General features: G+C 41.1%; 1 protein-coding gene across 39 annotated transcripts in view; it reads right to left on the minus strand.

Moving 5' to 3' along the window:
- RIMS2 (regulating synaptic membrane exocytosis 2) overlaps nucleotides 1-24,888 on the minus strand; it is a 765,985-nt gene that overhangs the window by 326,916 nt on the left and 414,181 nt on the right. For 28 of the 39 annotated variants that reach the window (XM_065398093.1, XM_065398087.1, XM_065398070.1 and 25 more), the window contains 2 exons: nucleotides 12,353-12,420; nucleotides 683-802 (listed from right to left, as the gene is read on the minus strand). In XM_065398093.1, the coding sequence (XP_065254165.1) occupies nucleotides 683-802; nucleotides 12,353-12,420 (188 nt within the window). Of the gene's footprint in view, nucleotides 1-682; nucleotides 803-12,025; nucleotides 12,235-12,352; nucleotides 12,421-24,888 lie in introns of all 39 variants that reach the window. The other 11 variants (XM_065398069.1, XM_065398065.1, XM_065398088.1 and 8 more) reach the window with 1 other exon arrangement.

A 24,888-nucleotide genomic window follows, 5' to 3' on the forward strand; every position in this document is an offset into this window, starting at 1 on the left:
ATAATCCCTATTTATAGTATCCCATACTACAGACTAAACTGTGCACTTGAACTGAAGCCAGTACTATGTTAAATGAAGAATATTAGATTAATCAAACTTGTTGACAATTTGCCATAAATAAAGAAGTTCAAACCACATTTACAGGTTTCTTTGCATTCTTTTTTACAAAATGTAATTCATTCTTATTCTTGTGCTAGTATTCTGTTAGGATTACAAACTATTATCCCAAAGTCCACAAGATGCACATGAAATGAGTTAAAACATGAGATACACATATGTAAGTTATAAGCTGGCAGATATGTACTAGACAACAAATCATAATAAATCTGAAAACGTATTGCTTAACAATCATATAGAATAAATAAATACAAACTAAATCACAACTTGGTTTATTTAAAACATAAAAGTCCATAAATGCAATTAAAAACAATACAGCATTAATATGAACAACGTTCCAACACCCTTCTAGTATACATTTTATTAAGCACATCTAAGACCTTAAAAAAGTAATCATTTTGATAATTGAAGATAAAATGTCATTATACTGTATTTCTGAGTGTAATGGCAACATTTAAAATAATGTCTTTCTTACATGTTAACCTAGTTTACTGAACTTTAAATGTAATTACTTAACATTTAGCTAACAAAGTAATACATATTTTCAAAATTGTCCATTACTAACCTTCAGTCCAAGCAGTGCTCCCGAGTCTCTAGGCACGCTTCCATCTTTTAGTCGTTTATTTAATAAAATCCGTCCAATTAGACGGTCTCCATCTTTGGAAGGTTGCCAGGTCACAGGATGCTATGATAAAGTGTTAATGGAAAACATAGTGAACATACTTTCTCAGAAAAAATCTCAATATTATTTTTCATTTCCAGATAAGTTTACAATTTTTAAAAGCAGTATGATTACACCATTATTAGTTTAATAGAAACATAGAAATAAGCCCTGGAAAAGACATATTAAGTCATTCATTCTATCCCTAAGTCATTTAAAGAATGAATAAAATCTCTACCTCACAAATGTATTCCTACACCCAATTTGTGGAATATCTATAACTATCTTTATGCATAACATGTTTGTTTACAGTGTTGTTTTAGCTGTATTAGCCCAAGGACATGAGAGATGCAAGGAGGGTGAGGTAATATCTTTTACTGGACTAACTTCTGTTGTTGAAAGTGACAAGATTTTCAGCTTCACACAGCTCTTCTTCAGGTCTGGAGAAGGAAACTAAAATGTTTAAGCTAAACAGAAGGTGGGACAGATTGTTAAGCATAAGAGTTCACAGATGTTATTGGAAAATACATTAAATGAAGTGGGCAATTAACACCTCTTCAATCACAGACAATGGGGGGTTAGTATGTAGCAGGGTGTGTCACAAAGTTGTCATAATGGATGATACAATCAGTGTCAGACTTGATGAGGACCCATTCTGAATGAAATCTTTTCCAAACCTCTTCTTCTATCCTTCAAACAAAATCCTAACCTCACCAACCTCATCAGAAGAAGCAAGCTCCCCACAGACCAGGACACACCAAATCAAGGGCACCAGACCCTGCCAAAACAAAATATAAAAACCCATAGACGTATCTCCACCCCTACAATGATCAACACCTCCCCCACAAAATACTTTTCAAGATCCATGGGTCCTACACATGCCTATCATATGTGGTGTACCTCATTCTGTGCATCAAATGCCCCACCAACACCTATGTGAATGAAATGGTACCCCAGAATTTGACATTCCTGCATGTAGCCCAGATGGGACAGTACTGCAGTCAGTAATTTTGTATGTTCAGCCACTGCCAGCTGAAAACCAAACATCACATAGGTAGGAAAATCTTAGGCCCTGAGCAGCAAGGCCACGCAGCTGCATGTCTGCAGCTTTGCTTTCAGAATGGGAGGATGGAACAGAAAGTTAACAGATTATAAATATGGAAGAGAGTGAGTGAATAGTGACCTTGATTTTAAGTGCCCCAACACGTTGTTATGATTAGAAATGTTTTGATGATAAGAGATAATGAGTAGTTTTGCTGAAATTAGAAAAACTGGTGACCCATTAGGTGTTACTACGATGACCGCTAGGAGTTACTATAGGTTATGTGCTTTGTTTGAGGTTAGTTATAAAAAATTAGGTGAAAACACTCTGCTTGTGCCAATTATTGTGCCAGATGAACTATGCCCCCATTGATTTACTTCTGATGCTGCTTGGAGAGAAACAGTCAAATTACCACTACTTTGGATTTTCCCTTATTAGTAGCCGTTGGGTCAATCCAGGTGCCCCCTGGAGTCACACCTTCATGGCGCAGAATATAGGGCACTGTCGACCCACTGCCACCTCAGTTCCTTCTTGCCAGATTGCTCTGACAGAGGGGTAGGTGGGTGGGTATTGGAATGGACATGAGCAACACATCTCGAAGAACTGTTACGAAAGGTAGGTAATGGTTTTTTCTTCTTTGAGTGATTGCTCATGTCAATTCCAATTATGTGATTACCACGCCTAAATTTTGGAGGAGGGGTCAGAGCTCAAAAGTTTACTGACTGTAGCACCACTCTGGCAAAGGCTGCATCATCTCTAGCCTGCTGAATAATGGCATAATGCGAGGTAAAAGTGTGATTGAGGACCACGTCGCAGCTCTGCAGATTTCTTGGGTCGAAACCTGGGCCAGGAACGCCGCTGATGATGCCTGTGCTCTAGTAGAGTGTGCTGTAAGTGGAGGGGCAGGTATCTATGCCAGATCGTAGCATGCACGGACACAGACGTGATCCATGATGAAATTCTTTGGGAGGAGACTGTCTGTTACTGCGACAAACAGCTGAATAGACTTCCGAAACAGTTTCATCCACTCAATATAGAAGACTAATGCCCAGCGAACATCCAACGAATGAAGTTTTTGCTCCCTACTGCTTGTGTGTGGCTTGGAGTAGAAAACTGGAAGAAAGATATCCTGGTTAACATGAAACTGGGGGACAACTTTAGGGAGAAAGGCCAGATGCGGTCTAAGCTGAACCTTGTCCTTATAGAACACAGTGTAAGGAGGCTCAGATGTTAGAACCTTGATCTCAGACACCTTCCTGGCTACCAGGAATGCCACCTTATATGAGAGGTACAGCAGAGAACATGCTGCAAGCGGTTCAAAAGGTGGCTCCATTAGATGTCCTGGGTTATCAGATCCAGGAGCAGCAGTAAGGTGATTGGGTTTTCCATGGGCATTTCCAGGAGAGACGTGTACCAGTGCTGGCGGAGCTATCATTATCACCGAGGCCTTGTCCCTTCAAACCTTGAGCAGCACCTTGTGAACGAGGGGTATGGGTGGAAATGCATACAAGAGGTGTCCCTTCCAGGGAAGAAGGAACACATCCATGATGGAGCCTGGGCTGTGATTCAGAAAGGAGCAGAACTGCAGGTACTTCCTGTTGTGTCGCGTGGTGAAAAGTCTAGCTGGGGAAATCCCCAATCTTGGAAAATGGTATTTGCGATATCCAGACAGATGGACCACTCGTGGTTGTGAAAGGACCTGTTGAGATATTCCGCCAACTCGTTCTGGATTCTGGGAAGGTACAACGCCTCCAGGTGTATTGAGTGAGCTATGCAAAAATCCCACAGTTTGAGGGCTTCCTGGCACAGGGGAGAGGAGCATGCACACCCCTGTCTGTTTATATAAAACATCACTGTTGTACTGTCCATCATGACCAATACACATTTCTCTTCCAAATGGGCTTGGAATGTCTGGCATGCTAGATGGACTGCTCTCAGCTCTCTGACATTGATGTGAAGTGAGAGCTCCGCTTGGGACCAGAGGCCCTGAGTCCTGAGGTCTCCTAGATGCGCATTCCAACCCATCGCTGACTCGTCCATCACCAGCAAAAGGGATGGGTGTGGCCTGGCGAAGGAGACACCTGCACACACCACTTGAGGGTCGAGCAGGTAGAGTGACAATTTTGTCTAGACTGTCCCAAGTAGGCCGATACACCAGCCACGCCCTGAAGAGGTTGGAGTCTCAGTCTGGCGTGCTGTACTACATAGGTACAAGCGGCCATGTGGGCCAGAAGCTTTAGGCAATTCCTTGCTGTGGTGGTAGGGAACTGCCTGAGACTTTGTATGATGTCGCACAGGGACCGGAAACGTGACTCCAGGAGGTACCCTCTTGCCTCTGTAGAGTCCAGTACTGCCCCTATGAACTCTATCCACTGAACAGGGGATAGGGTTGACTTCTGTATGTTCAATAGAAGGCCTAGGTAATTGAAAGTAGCCCTGATGAAGCTCACTTGCACCTCCACTTGTGCCCTGGAGCGGCCCTTGATTAGTTAGTTGTCAAGGTACAGAAACACCTGCACCTGACGCTTACGCAACAATGCAGCCACAACTGCTATGCACTTGGTAAACACCGAGGAGCCACTGACAGGCCAAACAGAAGGACTGTGAACTGATAATGATTGTGGTTCACCAGGAACCTGAGGTACCTTCTGTGGGATGGTATTAGTGAAATATGAAAGTAAGCTTCCTCCAAGTTGAGGGTGGCATACCAGATCCAAAGGAAGGGATAATGGATGCCAAAGAGACCATGCGGAACTTCAGTTTCTTTATGAACTTGTTGAGGTCTCACAGATCTAGGATGGGCCTGAGGCCACCTTTGGCTTTCGGTATTAGGAAATACCGTGAATAGAACCCTTGCCCTTCAGCTCCCGAGGAACCTCTTCCACTGCCCCCACCATTAGGAGCATGTGACCTCCTGCGTGAGAAGAGTCCCTGAAGAGGGACTGGGAAAGAGGGTGGATGGGGGGGAGGGAGGATAACTGGAGAGAGTATCCCCTTTCTACCATGTGGAGTGCCCAGCGATCTGATGTAATTCAGGCCCATGCAGGGTAGAAACGGGACAGTCAGCACGAGAAGGTAAGGGGGGATGGATCCAGAGTCTGGACTGGTGCGTCGCCCCTGGGCACACCTTCAAAAGTTCTGTTTCTGGCCTGAGGACTGTTTCGCCTGCCCAGAGACCTGGGTTGACCAGGGGGGAGGCCTCTTTCTATTGTTCCTGTTACACCTCTTAGAAAAATCCTGCCTGTTTTGTGGGTGGTAGAAACAATGGGGGGGGGGGGGTTGAGGCTTAAAGTGCCTCCATTGCATAGCCGGAGTGTGCAGGCCAAGGGACTTGAGGGAGGCCCTCGAATCCTTGAGGCTATGAAGCTGTGAGACAGTTTACTCTGAAAAGAGGGCCGAGTCCTTAAAGGGGAGGTCCTGTATGGTCTGCTGGAACTCATATGGGAGCCCTGATACTTGCAGCCAGGAGCTCCTCCTCATGGCTACCCCAGAGGCCATGGTGTGGGTGGCCGAATCAGCCACATCAAGGGCTTCCTGGAGTGAAGCCCTGGCAATTAGCTTACCCTCCTCTACCAAGGAGGAGAACTCTGCCCTGGAGTCCTCTGGCAGAAGCTCCATGAACTTTGCCATATCTCCGCATGAGTTGTAGTTGTACTTGCTGAGGACAGCCTTATGGTTAGAAATTCGGAGCTGGAGCCCCCCCGGTGTAATAAATTTTCCTCCCAAAGAGGAAAATCCTCCCGGTTTTTAGGGGATGGGCCCTGGTACCCTTGGCGCTCCTGCTCATTTGCCGCTGCTACCACTAAGGAGATGAGTATAAAAATGCTCAAACCTCTTAGAGGGAACAAAGTACTTTCATTCAATCCTCTTTGCCATCGGTGGTAAGGAGGCAGGGGTCTGCCACATTGTCTTAGTGGTGTCCTGAATAGTTTTTATAAGTGGCAGGGCAATACAGGAGGGTCCAGCGAGGGCAAGGATGTCCACCATTAGATCCGATGTTTCAGTGACCTCCTCAACATGGATCCCCCAGGTTCTGTGCCACTCTTCTCAGCAGCTGTTAGAGCACCCTGCTGACCTCCAGGGCAAGGCATTCGAAGTTCCTGCCACTACCTCATCAGGCGAAGATGAGGACAAGGCCCTAGTGGGGAGCTGGTCCTGCTCTCTGCCCTTGGCACCAGTGCCTGGTCTTCTGACGTGGCCAGTGCCAATGTGGCCAGTGCAGTTGGTGCCGGTGCAGTCGGTACCGGTGTGGTCAGTGTCAGGGTTGTGTGGTGTGGTTGGTCTTGACCCAGGTGAGGTGCCAGAGGCACATATGATGCCGAGGCCACCGATGCCGATCTCCGCGAATGGGACCCTTGTCTTTGGCCCTGACCCTGGTGGAACACCCAGGGGATCCAGAAAGGTCACTGGGCTGGAGCCTGCCATTGTCGAGGCCACGGTGCTGGATGGAACTGTTGCCTGTGTCTACTGGACCTGGAAAGCCTGCTTCGCCTCAACCTATAGGATTCCATCTCCAACTGGGAGGACTCACTGTAGGATGACCACAGAGGGGCAGTGCCCACTGGTGCCAGGGAGCAGTGCCGGGAACTTGGGGACCGGTGTGGCTCCCCTATCCATCCGCTGGTGGAAGGTACTGGTGACCAGTGCCGAGGGGATGGTGATCAGCATGGTACCATTGCCGGCTTGCCTCTAGACGGCACCGAGGGTCTCACAGGTGCCTATGAGACGGAGCTCGGTGTCCTGTTGCACCTAGGAGGGGAAGGCGGCGCCATGAAGGCAATGAGGTCCCTGGCAGCCTCGAACGTCTCTGGCATGGAAGGCAACTGCAGGTGGTCGCAACTTTCCCGGTGAGGGGAGTGCTGGGGGCTCAGACTTGACTGGTCCCATGGTGGGGCAGGAGTTGACGGAACCCTAGGCAGCGGTGACAAGCTTACGTGGCCCGACATGGTCCTCACAACAGTGGACTCCTTCTGCACCAGTCTGGGCATGGGTAAGCGGCCCCTTTCGGGTCTCCTCTTCTTGTGGGGCACCAGGGATTGTGAACAGTGCCATTCACTGCCCTGCATAGGGCCCCTATGTGGGAAATTTTGCCGGTGCCGACTCCTTCCTCGGTGCCGACTCATGCCTTCCTCAAGGTGCTCGGCATCGGCTCAGCTGCACCCGGGTCCAAGTGCGGATGGAGGGCAGCTTCCATCAGAAGAATCTTGAGGCGCTGGTCAATCTCCTTCTGAGTCCTAGGGCGAAATCCACTGCAGATTTGCAGCTTTGCTTTTGTTGGGCTTCCCCCAAACACTTTAAGCAGGAAGTGTGGAGGTCACTTCTGGGCATAGACTTGCCACAGGCTGTGCAGGGTTTAAACCCCGGGGACCAAAGCATGACCCAGTAACGGAGAAGGGGAGGGGATGGGGAGTACCCCCAGACGAACTTCTAGAGAGAGCTAACTAACTAACACCTACTAAAACTAAATATATCAAACTATTTACAGGAAAAATCTGCTAAGAGACAGAGAAGGCTTGCTGAAGCTAGAGATAACAAGAAGGAACTGAGGTGTCGGCGGGTTGGCAGGGCCCTATATTCCGTGCCATGAAGACATGACTCTGGGGGTACCTGGATCGACCCAACGGGTGCTGCTAAGGGAAAATCTTTCCAGCTGTCATGCATGTGGCGCGCTCACGCCTAATTGGAACTGACATGAGCAATCACTCGAAGAAGAAAGGATGTTTGGATAATAAAGTTAAATCATGCCTTGATAAAATGGTTATTAATTTGAAGCCCAATATGACAGGAAAATGGCTCCTTCAGGGACCCCATGGAGTAAAAGGTATAGAAGTGTGAATTCTGGAACCACCTGTAATTAATTTGATCAGCACATATGTGGTTCAAACCAATGTAAAGAAACAATTGGTGATTAATCCAACCCACACGCTGAATAAGGTTATTATGGACCTCATCTTAGCAAATATCTTGGTAATAGAACCCCATTTTGGAAAGTTTTTCCAGCCATTATATGAGGGCTGGAAAAATTGGATGAATCTTCATGATGTCCCCAGACCATGCAAAGACTGAGTAAAAAGGGACATACTGGAAGCATTTGGCACAATGGTAGGGCTTCTTAATAGTATAAAGGAGGAAATGGCTCTGAATAAAATGAATTCAGTGGGGCAACACCTAAAGGATTTAGCAACATCCCTGAGGGAATCCCTAGATCAGTTAAGCTCCACACAGGATGGGGTGGCACAGTTATTAGAAGAATGGGAGCAATCCCAAGAAAAAGATCATCTCCGTCTCTTGCGGCCTGCTGGTGCCCTCCAGAGTAATGTTTCTTTAGCCCTGGCATGCATGCAAATGCAGATGTGAATTAGTGATGTGGTAAAGGACATGATTTGAGATGGTATGTGAGGATACTCCCATTGGAAATTAGGAGCATTCTTTGGAAAAATTCCATCCAGACTGAGAGGGATTTATAACCCTGGTGGAAAATGGTAAATTTTGCATATGATAAAAGATCTTGAGAGATTACTGATTTTGTTTTACTAGTGTCAGAAGCAGAGATAAGGTGGGTTTCCCCCACTGTAGTCTCCGGCCTTAATGCTAATCAGAGAGTGATAGAGCCCATGGATCATAGGGTATGGGTACAAAAGAGGCCCTGGGTGGAAGAAAGTACAATTGGGAGTCTGCTTAGAAGAATCTGGGATTGGATTTGAATTCACCACAAATACATACAGCCACAGAAATTATGTTTAGAAATAATAGAGGGAAAATGTCATTATGCTGTTAATCCATTTGTAAATGAATCTGTGCTTGTGTATATGGGTGATTATTCCATATGTCTTAGAAGTTAGTGCCCAGTTCTTGTAATTAATTATGTGTATCATGTATCTCATGATCCCCATGAAAATAGATGATTTTGCCATATTGTAGTTATTGAAGGATATGATTTTAAATTTCATGTGTCTGAGTTGAAATATAGCCAATTAAAAGTGAAATACACATTGTATTCAAATGTAATAACTGCACCCATTGGAATGAACTTCTTTTACAGATATTGCTTCAGCATCCCCTTTTGAGGAATTACTTACATGCTGCTAAACAAGAGGCATGTAGGATTATGGTAACAGTCCATCGTTCTACCAGTGAAATTAAACATGTAATTGAGAGGGTTAGCAAAAATTCAGAACACAAATGGTGGGAGACATTGTTGGGATGGTCCCCCATGGCAAAAGGAATTTTTAATCTGGCTTTACAACCAATTGTGGTGATTTTGGTGTTTCAAATAGTGTTGGTTGTTTTGTTCCTGGTGCTGATATGCTGGATTCAAAGGAAGATAAATCGGTTACAAAGCCCGTGCTTTTGCAAACCCTGGGTACTCCCCAAGGGAACCTACATGAGGTCTGGTCTATAATGAGGCAGAATCAGGGATGAAAACTGAGAGTGCCAGCAAGAAGATTATTGCTCGGTCTCAGTTGAGGGCTTTGAGCCTATGCTAGGCGTCTATAGTAACCCATTGAACTCATTGTGTATGTGTGTGCAGATCTTAATATTAAAGATATACAATCTGCAAGGAGGGGAGTGTTACCCAAGAATTTGTCATTCCTGCATGTTCCCCAGATGGGACAGTAGTGTAATGAGCAATTCTGTATGTTCATCTACTGCAAGCTGAAAACCAAACATCACATAGCTAGGAAAATCTTAGGCCCTGAGAGGCAAGGCCATGCAGCTGCATGTTTGCAGTTTTGCTATCACAATGGAAGGATGGGACAGAAAGTTAACAGATTATAAGTATGGAAGAGAGTGAGTGAATAGCAACATCGGTTTTAAGTGTCTCGACACATTGTTGTTATGTGAAATGTTTTGATGATAAGAGATAATGAATAGTTTTGCTGAAATTAGGAAAATAGGTGACCCACTAGGAGTTACTGTAGGTTATGTGCTTTGTTTGAATTTAACTATAAAAGATTAGGTGGAAGCACTCTGTCGTGCCAATTATTTATCAGATGGATGAGCTGTGCACCCATTGCACATCCTCTGGAGAGAAACAGTAAAGTTACCACTGTTTTGGGTTCTGAAAACCCTGGGTAACAAAACCAGACAATTACTACACTATCAAACGAACTCAAACAGGAAAATGATACAAGAGAAAAACACCCTATCACCAGTGGGTCAACACTTTTCACAAAGCAATCATTCCATATATGACCTGTCAGTCCTCATCCTCCATGTAAACCTGCGTAACACCTTCAAAAGGCAAGCCTGGAAACTTAAATTCATAACTCTGCTGGACACTAAAAACCATGGCCTTAACAAAGACACTGGTTTTATGGCCCATTACAACAACTTGCAACACACCCCGATGCCTACTAACCTTCCCTTGTCCTACAAGTGCAGAGATGCTAATTGCCCATTTCATTTTAAGTGGTCTCCTACAACTTGTCTGAACCCTTATGCTTAACAATCTGTCCCACCTTGTATTTAGCTTGGAAACTCTAGTTTCATTCTCCAGACCTGAAGAAGAGTTGTGTGAAGTTTGTCCCTTCCACCAACAGAAGTGAAAGATATTACCTGACCCATCTTGTCTCTTTTGTATACACTAGATTGAAAGGTATAGATGTTTAGATTATATGATATATGTGATCATTACATTTGAGTTGTAACAAAAATGGATGTTGAAGTCTAACACAATAACCCTGATGCTGGATAGGAAGTACAGTAGAACCTCAGAGTTACAAACTCCTTGGGAATGGAGGTTGTTCATAACTCTGAAATTTTCGTAACTCTGAATGAAACGTTGTAGTTGTTCTTTCAAAAGTTTACAGCTGATTTAATTTAATACAGCTTTGAAACTTTACAATGAAGAAGAAAATTCTGCTTTTAACCATCTTAATTTAAATGAAACAAGCACAGAAACAGTTTCCTTGCCTTGTCAATTTATTTTTAAACTTTCCCTTTATTTTTTTAGTAATTTATGTTTAACAGTACTGTACTGTATTTGATGATTTTTTTTTGTGTCTGCTTCTGCTTGATTGCATACTTCCGGTTCCAAATTAGGTGTGTGGTTGACCACAGTTCCTAACTCTGGTGTTTGTAACTCTGAGTTTCTACTGTAGAACTCAAAACTGAAACCTGATATATTGAGACTCAGACTTATTCTCTTTTCCACCATTCTAACCATCTCAGTTTTCCTCTCTCTGAGTATGTAAGGCCTTTCAGACACCTTTACATTCTCAGTGCTCCAAAATTATCAAAAGGACAAATTGAATGTAAAGGTATCAAGTAGTAACTCCCCTTTCTGATGTAGTATTTATTGAAATAACATTATCATTTCTAATGGTTCATACATATTAAACATATTCAGCACAGCTACATTTGAATATTCCATCATCCCACTACAGTGTGTGTGTATCTGTGTGTGTATACACACACACACACACACATATATGTGTATATACACACACACATACATATTATTACTGTATATTATTATAACATACTGAGTAAAACTCTAAATAAACTTATCATTTATTTGGTGTAATCATAGCACTTTTTCACAACTATCCACTGGTTTCATGCTCCTCTCCATGCAAAATTAACTGGCACAGGACATTTCCCCTCCCATTAAACCTAATAACTCTAAAAAGATTTATCACAATCCCCACCAAATGAAAGGCAATACTAACAAATATCAAAGCAGATGGCAAAGACTCTAATACTACACAATACTACACAAAAATGGCATGACAACAAAACAAAAGAACAAACATGACAGTGAAAGGGAAAAAAGAAAAACAACTTTTCTGTGCAAATGGACCAATTTTTCTCCCTTTTTTTTTACCTGGGATTTAAACTATTAATTTAATTTTAGCCCCAGGAGCACATAGGCAGGAAATCATATTAAGCCAATCCAACAGAATCCTCATTGTTAATTACTTTATAGTTGAAGGTAACATCACCAAGTACTATCATGCGACCATAAGACCAAACATTCCTTTGTGCCTGAACATTTTTTTCTTATGCTACCAAATAGTAAAAGTGACAAAGCAAGCAGGAATTTTTGGTTTTGTTTTTCTTTTCTGCACCTTAAGAAATGCTACATTGTCTCTAACCCCCCCTCCCCTGTCTTTTTATTAAATGCACTGTTTTAATGAGCGACACAGAGCAAACGAAGACCAAATGAGAAGTTTAAAATGCAGGCTCCACAATCTCAGTACCTTCTCGCTATGGCTATGCTCCTCATTTAGAGTTGTGCTACTACACGTATCTACCCCAGAGTCTTTAACTTGAGGCTCAGACCATTCCAAGTCCTCTTCCAAAGAGTGGCAGCCAAAGCACACCATTTTCTTTTGTCTCTCAGATAAGGTGTTAGAATCCGACAAAACTGCCTGCTCACTAGTTTTTCTTTTTCCCCTTTGACTGTCCCCTACAAGTGTGGGATAAAAAAAAGGGATACAAAAAAGAAAACGTGCAAAGGTATAAATAAAACAAAGGAAAAGTGAAATGATAAAGTAAACTGAATGGTAAGGCTCCACATGTCTCACCAAAGACATTGGGGATGCCTCACTGCTATGCCAAGACGTATGGTCCACCCAGTTGTAATCCATGTCTCCTGTGAGAATCAGACAGACAAGATAGTGCAAGTAAAGGAAAAGCGAAAGAAAGGACAGACACAGATATAATAAACTTTAAAAAAATTGTGGTTATCCTGCCTGATTCATAACCTTTGTCTGTAACACTTGCTATCATGTTTTCAAGAGAAAGTTGAGACTCTAAAACAATGGAATACACAGAATGTGGAAAACTGTGCATGTGTATATGTGTGTGTGTGTGTGTGTACATATTCAATATATGTAACATATAAAGACTATACCATTAACAGTTCTTTGAAATTCTTATGAAAATACCTATAAATATCACAAAAAGATTCGACAACTTATTGTGTACACATTCAAAACTTTCTGGACATTGACAACACTAAGTGTAACTTGCATCATCTTTGTCAGTATTGACCTAATAATGGGTTTGTCTTGTTGGAAGGGCCTTCTTGCCTTTTTCAGACCAAAATAATGATTTATCTCTACACAGCTATAACAAAACATCAAAACAGTGAAATTCTATATCTCACTTTATTGTAATAAGCTTCAGAATGTTGAAACACCTGTCAAGAGATGATAGATCATTAAGAAAAATAAAAGGTACGAAATACTCAGAATTGATTGATATTAACTTTGCATAAAATTTATAGAAAAATTTAACATTCATGAATTAATGCGGGCAAAATTATTGCTATTGTATTGTTATCTCAAAACATGGACTCAATGGACTGTATTTTGATACATAACAAACTTAAAATATTTTCATACAATATAAATGTAATTAATTTTTTTTTTAATAAATGGAAATATCCTATCTCCTAGAGCTGGAAGGAACTTTGAAAGGTCATTGAGTCCAGCCCCCTGTCTTCACTAGCAGGACCAACTACTGATTTTGCCCCAGATCCCTAAGTGGCCCCCTTAAGGATTGAACTCACAACCCTGTGTTTAGCAGGCCAATGCTCAAACCACTGAGATATCCCTCGCCCCAGAAAGTTGATTTCTTAGATAAACTGAGCGATACTCATACTTTTGAACAGTTGTTCCAAAGGATTAATGCTAATGTCAATAAAAATGAGTGATAATACATGACTATGTGCTATATAAATATTTTCCCATTTATCTAGGTTTTGTAAATTGTAGAATATGCCTAAGTCTTTTGGCCTTATAACATTTTCCTTATACTTTAGAACCATAAATATCATGTTACTATATGTGAGAATTTTTATTTTATTTTTATTTTCTTATTCAAGGCTAACTCCTGCCTCCTGCATCTAACTGCAAGTGTAGGGTCCAATAGGCAACAGAACCCATGTGGTTCTGGAATCCATGGTACAGGTCCCTAAGACACCTCACCTGTATCTGCCTTGTACCTCAGACCATTGCTCTGTGGGGGCTCAATATGTGCTATTGAAACAGCTCAGAGAAGTTTGGGATAGTTCACATTAGGTGACAGGGAAGAGTATGAGTAGTGAGTCTGATATCACTCTGATCCGCTGACCAACACATCTTGCATATGGGATGAACAGATATAGACCCTACAGAACTAACTACCCTACACAAAGCTTATTCATGGTTTGACAAGAGGAAGGAATGGGGAAGACAGAGTTCTTGTCATGGAGGGGAATAGAGGACATGGGAAGAAATGGGAAAGGAGGTGCATAAAATGCAGCTGGTTTAGGGAAAGAATGGGGGAACCTGTTATGGGAGTTGGGGAGTACACAGACAATCTGGCAGATAAAAGATTGGGGAGCCTGGCAGGGAGACCCTGAAAAGGAGGGGATGGGAAGCTGGCACACAGGGAGCTCATATAGTGGAATGGAGGAATGCAAGGAGCATCTGGCATGTGCAACAAGCTCAGCCTGCACAAGCAATGAAATGTGCAGCTCCCTAATATACAATAAACACTGCAGGAAAAACAGAAACTTGACATGTATCTACACTCTTCAGCATCAATACCTTAGCCCTGCAAACTTCTTCAAATTAAAAAAAACCCTCTTTATGTATACATAAAAATGGCACTGAAATAATGTTAAGGGTTGGTTTTAAGATCCCAATGGGACAAAATTCAGGGGGAAAATATGAAAATCTCTCCTTAACTCTGTCTATACATTATTAGTCCATATAGTGTATAAGATCCCCCATTATTCTGAGGTTCTCTGGCAAAAAGTCTTAATCAGTTCTACTTGTATTTCTGGTCATGTTTAAGATCCTCAATGATTCCCAATCATATCTGCTCAGATTACAAATAAGAAAGATTGCGGGGGAGGGTTCTGATATAACTGCCAACCTCACAGACTTAACCTGGAATTTGAAAGTCCAGCTAAGCTCCGTTTAACACATAAATTATGGAGATACTAATGATGGACCCATGGCTAAGGTCAGAGTTAAACTGCACTTAAAGCAACAGGACTACTGAATATGTGGGTGCTATTTTTAAAGTCACTATTCAGAGGTGAGTTGCAAATTAAGCTTGACCCTTGATGTTATGTTGACATATTTTAGCATGTGAAGTTTCCTTTGATTTCATAAAACTTAACTAATGTTGAAAACAAATCTCATGAAAGTATCTAGAAGTTTACATATTCTAAATAATTATTATTTAAAGGTCTGAGCCTGCTGTCATTCAAATCAATAGGAGTTTTGCTTGATTTCACTGAAAACAGGATTAGACCCTACTATGAAAGGACTTCTTCAAAGCCATGGTCATCGATCATAGGAAGAATAGTAAAAGACCAATATGGCTCCAGCAGGAGCTCTTTAATGACCTGAAAATCAAAAAGAAGCCACCAAAAAGTGGAAACATGGATAAATTGCTATGGAGTACAAAATAGCAGCTCAAGAACATAGGAATAAAATCAGAGAGGCAAAGGCATAAAATGAGTTACACTTAGCAAGGCACACAAAAGGCAATAAGAAGAGTTTCTTTTAACAGAGAAAGATGTAGATGTAGGTCCTCTACTTAGTGAGGAAGGAGAGCTAATAGCTGATGACATCAATAAAGCTGAGGTGTTTAATGCCTATTTTGCTTCAGTCTTCACTAAAAAGGTCAATGGTGATTAGATACTCAACACAATTATTGTTAACAACAAGAGGGAAGGAATGCAAGACAAAATAGTGAAAGAACAAGTTAAAGAAGATTTAGATAAGTTAGATGTATTCAAGTCAGTGGGACCCAATTAAATTCATCCTAGGGTACTTGAGGAACTAGTTGAAGCATTCCCACAACCTTTATCAACTATCTTTGAGAATTCCTGGAGGATGGGTGATGTCCCAAAAGACTGGAGAAAAGCAACCATAGTACCTCTCTTTAAAAGGGGGAACAAAGACAACCTGGGGAATCATAGACCAGTTAGCCTGACTTTGATACCTGGAAAGATACTGAAACAAATTATTAAACAATTTGTAGAGAATCTGGAGGATAATAGGATTATAAGGAATAACCAATATGGATTTGTCAAGAACAATCATGCCAAATGAACCTAATTTCCTTCTTTGATAGGGTTACTAGTCTAGTGGATGGAGGGAAGCAGTAGCCGTGATATACCTTGATTTTAGTAAGATTTTTGACACAGTCCCCAGTGACATTCTTATAAACAAACTAGGGAAATGTGGTCTAGATTAAATTACTATAAAATGGGTACACAACTGGTTGAAAGACCATATTCAAAGAATAGTTTCAATGGTTCGCTGACAAACTGGGAGGATGTATCTAGTGAGGTCCCACAGGGGTCAGCTCTGGGTCCAGTACTGTTCAATATTTTAATTAATGACTTGGATAATGGAGTGGAGAGTATGTTTATAAAATTTGCAAATGACACCAAGCTGGGGGAGGAGGGGAATTGCAAGCACCTCGGAGGGCAGGATTAGAATTCAAAATGACCTTGACAAAGTGGAGAATTGGTCTGAATTCAACAAGATAAAATTCAATAAAGATAAGTGCAAAGCATTTCACTTAGGAAGGAAAAATCAAATGCACATCTACAAAATGGGGGAAAACTACTGAGGTGATAGTACTGCTGAAACAATGTGACACAGCTGAAAAAAAAGCTAATGTCATTTTGGGGTATCTTAACAGGGGTTTTGTATATAAGACGCAGGAGGTATCAGTCCTCCTTCATTTGGCACTGGTGAGATCTCAGCTGAAGTACTGTATCCAATTCTGGGTGCCACATTTTAGGAAAGATATAGACAAATTGGAGAGAGTCCAGAGAAGAGCAATAAAAATGAAAAAAGGTTTAGAAAATCTGACTTAAGAGGAAAGGGTAAGTAAACTGAACACAGTAAGTCATGAGAAAAGAAGACTCAGTAGGTGACCTGATAACAGTCTTCAAATATGTAAAAAGTTGTTATAAAGAGGACGGTGATTAATTGTTCTCCGTGTCCAGTGATGGTAGGACAAGAAATAATGGGCTCAATCTGCAGCCAGGTTAGATATTAGAAAAAACTTTCCAACTATAAAGGTAGTTAAGATCTGGAATAGGCTTCTAAGAAAGATTGTGTAATCCCCATCATTGGAGGTTTTTAAAAATAGGATGGCCAAACACCTGTCAGGGATGGTTTAGGTCTACCTAGTCCTGCCATTGCACAGAATGGTCCTAATAATAAACTAATAATATCCCCACTAGTAGTGTCTGGGAGACTACACAGCCATCGGGTGGTTGTTAATGCATCCCGAGAATACCAGACATGGCAGGTACTGCCAGAACAGCACGACCCCAACCTCAATCCCGCCCCACTGGCATGACCTTGCACACACAGTACATGTGAGGTCATGCCGCATAGATGACACCATTTTGCAGAGCGTGCCTCCCCCCACTGCCATGACCTCGCACACACACCATGTATGTGAGATGAGGGCAGTGGGGGCAAAGCAGAGTGCTCTGATACCAGACAAAACCAAGTCTGGTACTGGACAAGGAAAAATCTTACCAAAACAGGACTGTCTGGCTTACAAGTGGACAAATGGCCTGCCTACAAAGAGAATAATTGCCCGTTGTCATGGGAGACATTTATTGCCTTGTACACCCATAGTATTTTGAGATGCAATGAATAACTTCAATGAAATGACTAAGCATATATATTTTGAATATTAAACATTAAAATCTTGAGTGCATTTATGATGTGTGAAATCTTGAAATTAAGAATAATGCATGAAAATACATAATTCTTTGCTTCCTACAGAAAAGACTTGTATATCACAAATCTTTGTATATTAAGACAAAATATGTTCAATTGTCAATTCTGACTAGTGGAGAGCACCATTACTGGTCTTTGCTCAGAAACTTCTCTGCCCTAATAGCAGGCTCTTTATTACTGAGACTAAGTGCATTTCATTGCTAAGTACAGTACCCAGCAGAAATGAGTCAGGGAAAAATGTCAGACTATCAGATAAATTATATGCTTCTGTACCAAACTTTTTGTTATGTAAAACTGTATAGCAAGCTTTCACACTAATTCCCCAAATCAACTAGTATATTATCAAGTACAATACAATGTTAGTTAGTATCATTATCGTAATACTCAAACTTTAAATAAATAAGTTCGGGATTGGGAATGGGGGAGGAGGTTAATCATCTCATTGATATGCAAGTTCAGTTCCTAATAATGCCAGTATGAGCTACATATGTACATGAAGAGTAGAAGAAATCAGTTTGGAAATCTATGATTTACCCAATATTCTTTTCAGTGGAAACCAAACCAAATCGTTTTGGAAGTTATAAATTGTTTCAGTGTATTATTCCCCATGTTATATTTTTCCCCTCTGAGTTTGGCCAGAACTAGAGCTTCTAGAATAGTAAAAGAAAGAAAGAAAAAATTCCGCCCCAACAGGAAGCTAAAAGTAGTGAAAGTCTCAAAAGAAAGCATCCTCTGGAAAGATTTTCAGACATGTGATTCAGATAAGCTTCCAATTTTTTTTATTTTAAAGTTTGATTCTACAATGTTTGCCCATTGGAATAGTCTCCTAGGAGATACATCTCATTTTCAGAATATTCTTATCCAAAACACACTCCAATCTTTTTTTGGTTTGCCCATTAACAAACTACCATTGAGAAAAAAAAATATTTCACTGGGTGAAAACTCTTGTTTAATTTCCTCATACAGAATGCTATACATTTTAATAGTCTTTTATAAGAGCAGATTTGTATCAAAATGACATTTCAACAGTGAGGTATTATAATTATTAGCTATTTCCACAATATATTATATTCTATTGAGATGTGTATATCACACCCAGACTGTGGTATCTGAAGACCTTCAAGTGAGGCATTAAGTAATGACTAATATACTGTTACCCTTTTGGCCCGACTGGTTAGCCAACTCTGGAGTACTTGTGGGTTGTTTCCATTAGAAGAAGAAATTGATTAGAATGGAATCAGGTATTTATTTGAAGCAATCCTATTTACATACAAAGAATGTACATGAAGTCTTGCTTTCCTGAACAGAGTAGGGATCAAACAGCAGGAGGCAGTTTTTCTGCTCAGAGTTCCAAGTCTCTTTCCAATCAGCACTCTACCCAAAAGCACTGTCTCTTGATTTTTCTCACTGTCATTCCACAAGTGTTTCTCTACAAGTTCACCTCATACATTTTCAATGTGTGCTTCTCTCTAAGGGTATGTCTACACCCAGCCGCTAGTTCGGCGGCTGGGAATCGAAGTTCTGGGTTCGACTTATCGCGTCTTGTCTGGACGCGATAAGTCGAACCAGGAAGTGATCACCGTCGACTGCAGTACTCCAGCTAGACGAGAGGAGTACCGCGGCGTCGACGGGGAAGCCTGCCTGCCGCGTGTGGACCGAGGTAAGTTCGAACTAAGGTACTTCGAACTTCAGCTACGTTATTCACGTAGCTGAAGTTGCGTACCTTAGTTCGAATTGGGGGGTAAGTGTAGACCAAGCCTAAGGGAGCATAAGTAGGCTATGAAGAGTAGTGGGGTATGATCTCCAAATCCTGAAGATACCCCAAAATCCTCAAGCAATTAAAGTTGAAAGGCTGCAGAGTATCCATTCCTCCACAATGGTGAAAAGCTATAAGCTTTAATGTCTACACACACCATGTACTATGCTTAACCAAAATGCACGAATACTATACTACAAGCATAGTATAGAGTACATTCCTGCTAAAATCTTAAGGAACAGCAGTTAAGCGCCCAAAATCAAATAGTCTACACAGGCTGGGATGTTCAAAGGAGCCTGAGGAAGTTAGGCACTCAACTCCCTTCTAAGTAGGCTCCTATGAAAATCTCAGCCATAATGAAAAAATACTTTACCTATTATTACCTTTTCACATGAGGCTGTTTTTAAACTATAGGAGTGCAAATAAAAATAGGGTCAATAGCTGCTTTCACTGAAGCCAGTGACAAAACTTCCAGTGACTTCCGGGAAATAGGATTGAGGTCTATTTGACCTGGCAAAGCCTTTTTCTTCTTCTTCTTTTTCTCGTTTGGCCTTCTACAAATCAAAAATGATCAAACCAAGTTAAATCAAATATAGCAAAAGACAAACAAATTATGGATTTTCTCTCAAGCTCAAAATTTACTGCCAAGTTTCTGTCAAGAAGAATATTTTATGGTTGTTAGAAGCCCCTGGAAAACAAGGTTTATAATGAAAACACAGGCAAACTCTGAGCTAGGGTAGAGAAGTTAACTGATGGTTTAAATGTTTATGAAAAGGTTACCCAACAGTACCTATGACTTCCGAGTTTTGTTTTCTGATGGATTTTTCATGTCACGGTAAGAATTTAAAAAAATCTTGATTTACATTTGATAATCTTTATGAATTTAAAAAGAATAGGTGGTTGCTTGAGGAAGAAAAATATAAGTAAATTAGATCCTTAGTTTATCCTCAAGCCAAATGTTTCCACACACTACTCTACTAATTCAGCTCAACCTTAAAGGATGACCCTCCAGTACAGTTTTAGGGTTTTAACCTGAATGTTCACATTAGACATACTCTCTCTTTCAATTAGGGATTCTCAGCATCATTGTTCAGAGTTCAAACATGACCTAGTAAAACTGCTTTCTTAAGTGTGCTTCCCCAGGAGGGTTAAAACAGTAGGAAATACATTTGTAAAAATTACATTTACATACACATTCCCACAACCAAGCTCAAGCCATCAATCTTGTACATTTTGATAAAAGCCTTTATTAGAGAAAGGGAAGGAGGGAAAGCACATCAATATGGCAACCACATTTTGTGTGACTGGATGTCCACTCACAATTGAATGTTGACAGTTATTTGAGCCAATGGGCTGGAGTTCAAAAGAGGAGGGCTTCTTCAAAGTAAGGACAATAAGGGCGTATCTTTACAGAAAGAAATAACAATTGTGTATGGTTTTATGTCTGTTTGTTTTTCATTTTGAGAGAAAAAGCAGTTATTGTCAGGAAGGCACAGGAGGCAATCAGGCATTTTGTATGAGGTAACCAAGTTACCTTGTCCACTTTATATTTGGTTCAACTGCAAGTTTTTTGTGATTGATTTATACATATTTTCAAATGACTTGTCTAGACTAAAAGATTAAATGGAAATCTGCTGAAACTTTAGACACAGTAGGAGAACATAAAAATGGCTATACTCGATCAGGCCAATGGTCCACCTAGCCTAGTATCCTGTCTTCTGACAGTTGTCAATGCCAGATGCTTCAGAGGAAATGAACAGAACAGAGCAATTATCAAGTGATCCATCCCCTCCAGTCCAGTCCCAGCATCTGGCAATCAGAGGCTTAGGGACACCCACAGTACAGCATGGGGTGTATCCCTGAACATCTGGGCTAAAACGCATTGATGAACCTATCCTCCATGAACTTATCTAATTATTTTTAACCCAGTTATACTTTTGCCCTTCACAACATCCCCTGGCAATAAGTTCCACAGGTTGACTGTGCATGGTGTGAAGAAGTATGTCCTTTTGTTTGTTTTAAACCTGCTGTCTATGAACTTCATTGGTTCTTGTTTTGTGAAGGGGTAAATAACAATTCATTATTCACTTTCTCCACTCATGATTTTATAGACCTCTATCATATCTCCCCTTAGTCGTCTCTTTTCCAAGCTGAACAATCCCAGTCTTTTTAATCTCTCCTACAGAAGCTGTTTCATACCCCTAACATTTTTGTTGTCCTTCTCTGTATCTTTTCCAATTCTAATATATCTTTTTAACATGGAGCGACCAGAACTGCACACAGTGTTCAAGGTGTGGGCATACCATGAATTTATATAGTGGCATTATGATATTTTCCGTCCTATTATCTATCCCTTTCCTAATGGTTCCTAACATTCTGTTAGCTTTTTTGACCGCCGCTGCACATTGAGCAGATGTTTTCAGCGCACAGCCCCCCCAAACAGACCACACTATAATCTTCAGTAAAGCTGGCATACAGCAAGCAGCAAGCACACAACAAACAAACAAAGTAACAAACAATAAACCCACCTCAAGGAGTCACATAGTCACTCCTTCTTCACATGGAGAACTTCCTCACAAAAGTCCTCTGTTTGCTGCTCCTGTTCGCTAGCTCCTCAGGAACTACACATTTAGTGTTCAGTACTAAGTTATGGAAGACAATTTGTCTTTAGTACTTCCTTTCTTTCTCTCTTCTCCAACCCATGTAGGAGGCCCAGCCTTCTCCTTCTCCTTTTTTTCTTCCTCTCTTGAGCACACTCTTTTTCTCTTCTGCCCCCATCTAGCACTTGGAACTCACACACATATTTGGGCTCACAGCCTCACACATCTTTCCTGCCACCTATACTACCATCCCAGTTTCCTCATGGTTGGCTTCCATGCTAGTTCTTCCAAGCCCTTGGCTTCACCTAATGCAATTCCAGCCTCCTCTTAATACTGCCTGGCCTAGGAAAGGACCAGGAATTGCAAGCTGTGGGAAATACGTAATATTGGGAGTGCAGTCAAACGATATTTCTGGTAGAAAGGAAGACCACCAAAGACCCAGTCCCATATCCAGCCTTTATCTCAGCAACTACTTTCTACACATCACAGTGCCCCCCCCCCCAAAAAAAATTAATAACTCTCTGATGTCACCTACTTGGAATTAGCTAGTTTCTTGAGGGCTGAAAAGAAACTTCATAACTGGATTTTCATATAAATTTGTGAGAAACATGTGAAATGTTTGAGAAATGGGAATATATGATTAATGTTAAATTACTATGTATACCCCACCTACCTATCTCCCTGGGGTGATGCAAGGCTAAATTAACTAACTAATCTTTATAAAGTCCACAGAGAAATTCAGATGGATTGTTCTGACTCCCTGGTGGGTTTGGCAGCCAAAAGCTATTAACCATTTCCATCAGATGCAAACTTTCCTGCAGTTTTATATGCATAGAGTGTTCTTCATGAGGCTACCCCAGACACCTGGAGGTTTCAGTTGGTGCAGAATGTGGAAGCCCAAATTATTGGGGTTGGTAAAGGAAGCCCATTACACCAATGTTCAATGAATTGCACTGGCTTCCTGTTTGCTTTCATATGCAATTCTACATGTGTGTTTGGGTTCTCCCTAGTCACAGTCATGACAACTGGGACTGGTTGATCTGCTCTTGCACAGATGATGGCCACTAGCATTTTCAGTGAGAGGTTCTCTGCTTTGGGATTATCACCCCTACTTGATAATACTGAACTATGACAGTGGCTGATGATAGTGGCTAACAAAAAAAGATTAGAGGCTGCCCATCAAAAATGGCTGAGGAAGATATTACACATTTCATGGAAAGAAAACAGTAAATGTGAGAGGAAAGGAACAGACAGAGCGGGACATGTTGGAAAATGTCATAAAAGAAAGAAGCCTTAGGTGTTTGGGACATGTACACTGTACGGAAGATTGGAAACATGCTAAGCAAGCATTACATTGAGTACCAAAAGGAGGAAAGAGGAAGCAAGGAAGGCCAAGGAAGAACCAGCAGAAGATAGTGACAGAGGACACTGAATGCGTTGGCAACACCTGGAAAGAAGTACCACAATTAGCGAATGACTGTAATCAGTGGAAGAAGTGGATAGCCAGATGTGTTAGTAGCACTAGAGGAACTAAGATCTAAGGTAAGGAAGTATATTAACAAACAAGACATGATGCAAAGTTAATCTGTTTGTTCAGACATTTGTCTGAAAGACTGAGAAGGGTAAGTTTATATGTTAGGTAATGTAGTGAATGTTTTGTGCAGTTTTAATTTTTGCGTCATTTGGATCCCTATATGCACCCAGAAAATTGTGATGGGCATATCTGAAAATCGAAAAATAAAATTTTAATGATGGGTCTTTATAGACTTGGAATTGACAAAGAAGGGATTCACCAGCTGTACTCTAGCCAGCATGAACTCCTTGGCTACCAGTAAAGATACAGGCATCAGGAAAGGATGGAGAATAATGCACCCATTGAAGAGTGCTGTTTTGGACCCTAAGGGCATACTTGCATCATAGACTCTTTGACTACAGAGATATATTCATCATTAATTATGGTAGAGGGTGAGGCAGGGATGTAGAGCTGTTAGATTTGGTCTGAGAGGCTGAGAATGGATCGTGTGTGTTGCATATCACTTATTTTCCTCTTTGACTTCTCATATTTATTAGCAATTTTCTGTGCCCACAGTGGAGTCCTGATTAAACTGAGGAAGAAACAATTAGCTTTAGGAAAATTCTGGATAGCAACAGTTGAGCTAGCCATTTGTACTGTTTGCTCTGAGATGCTCAGTGTAACTGGAGAAGCTAATGGAAACCTTGAGACTACCTTTTCCAGCTCTCAATACTTAGTACTACTATGCTTCTGTTGTTCTTTTTGTCATTTGTGCCTATTGAAGTCGGATGCAAGTGAAATTCACCTAGTTTGAAACTGACTTGCACATTTGTAGCTAAACTATACCAATCTTTTCTCCTATTAATGAATTATAAGCTATTACAATAGTCAGAGCCAATGCAAATAAACATGGGACCTACTTTCCTATAACACACACACACACACACACACACACACACACACACACACACACAGACATCTCATATTAATATTAATAGGGCTTGAGTATACACATTGAATGTACAGTAGCCTCCTATTGGCTATTTGTCTAGTTCCAAGTTTTTACTGTGTTAAAATGAATGCTAATTAGTTAAAAAAATCCTAAACCACACTGAACCAGTGCACCCCAAAAGTAAATGAAACTTAAAGTAAAAAGCCTCATATAGTAGAGGATCAGCAAAATGAGTGAGGGAATGGACTGTGTCTCCTTTATAACATATGACATCAGATGCAAAACGAAGAACATTTTAAGGCCAGGTTGTGAATTATACTAATAACATAGTTGGACTAATTCTACTACTGGAGCTGTGGTGCCTAACAGGTCTGATTTTTGGCCCCTGAATATGAAATTTTGATATTTTTACTTAGAAGTTATAAGGTAATGATACAATGAAATAATTCACACTCGAATCATATATGCTTGTATTAAACTCTCACAAAGGCCTGATTGCAGACCACGATACCTTCAATTGAACCC

Source organism: Emys orbicularis, chromosome 2 (assembly GCF_028017835.1).
Source record: "Emys orbicularis isolate rEmyOrb1 chromosome 2, rEmyOrb1.hap1, whole genome shotgun sequence".
NCBI classification, from domain to species: domain Eukaryota; kingdom Metazoa; phylum Chordata; order Testudines; family Emydidae; genus Emys; species Emys orbicularis.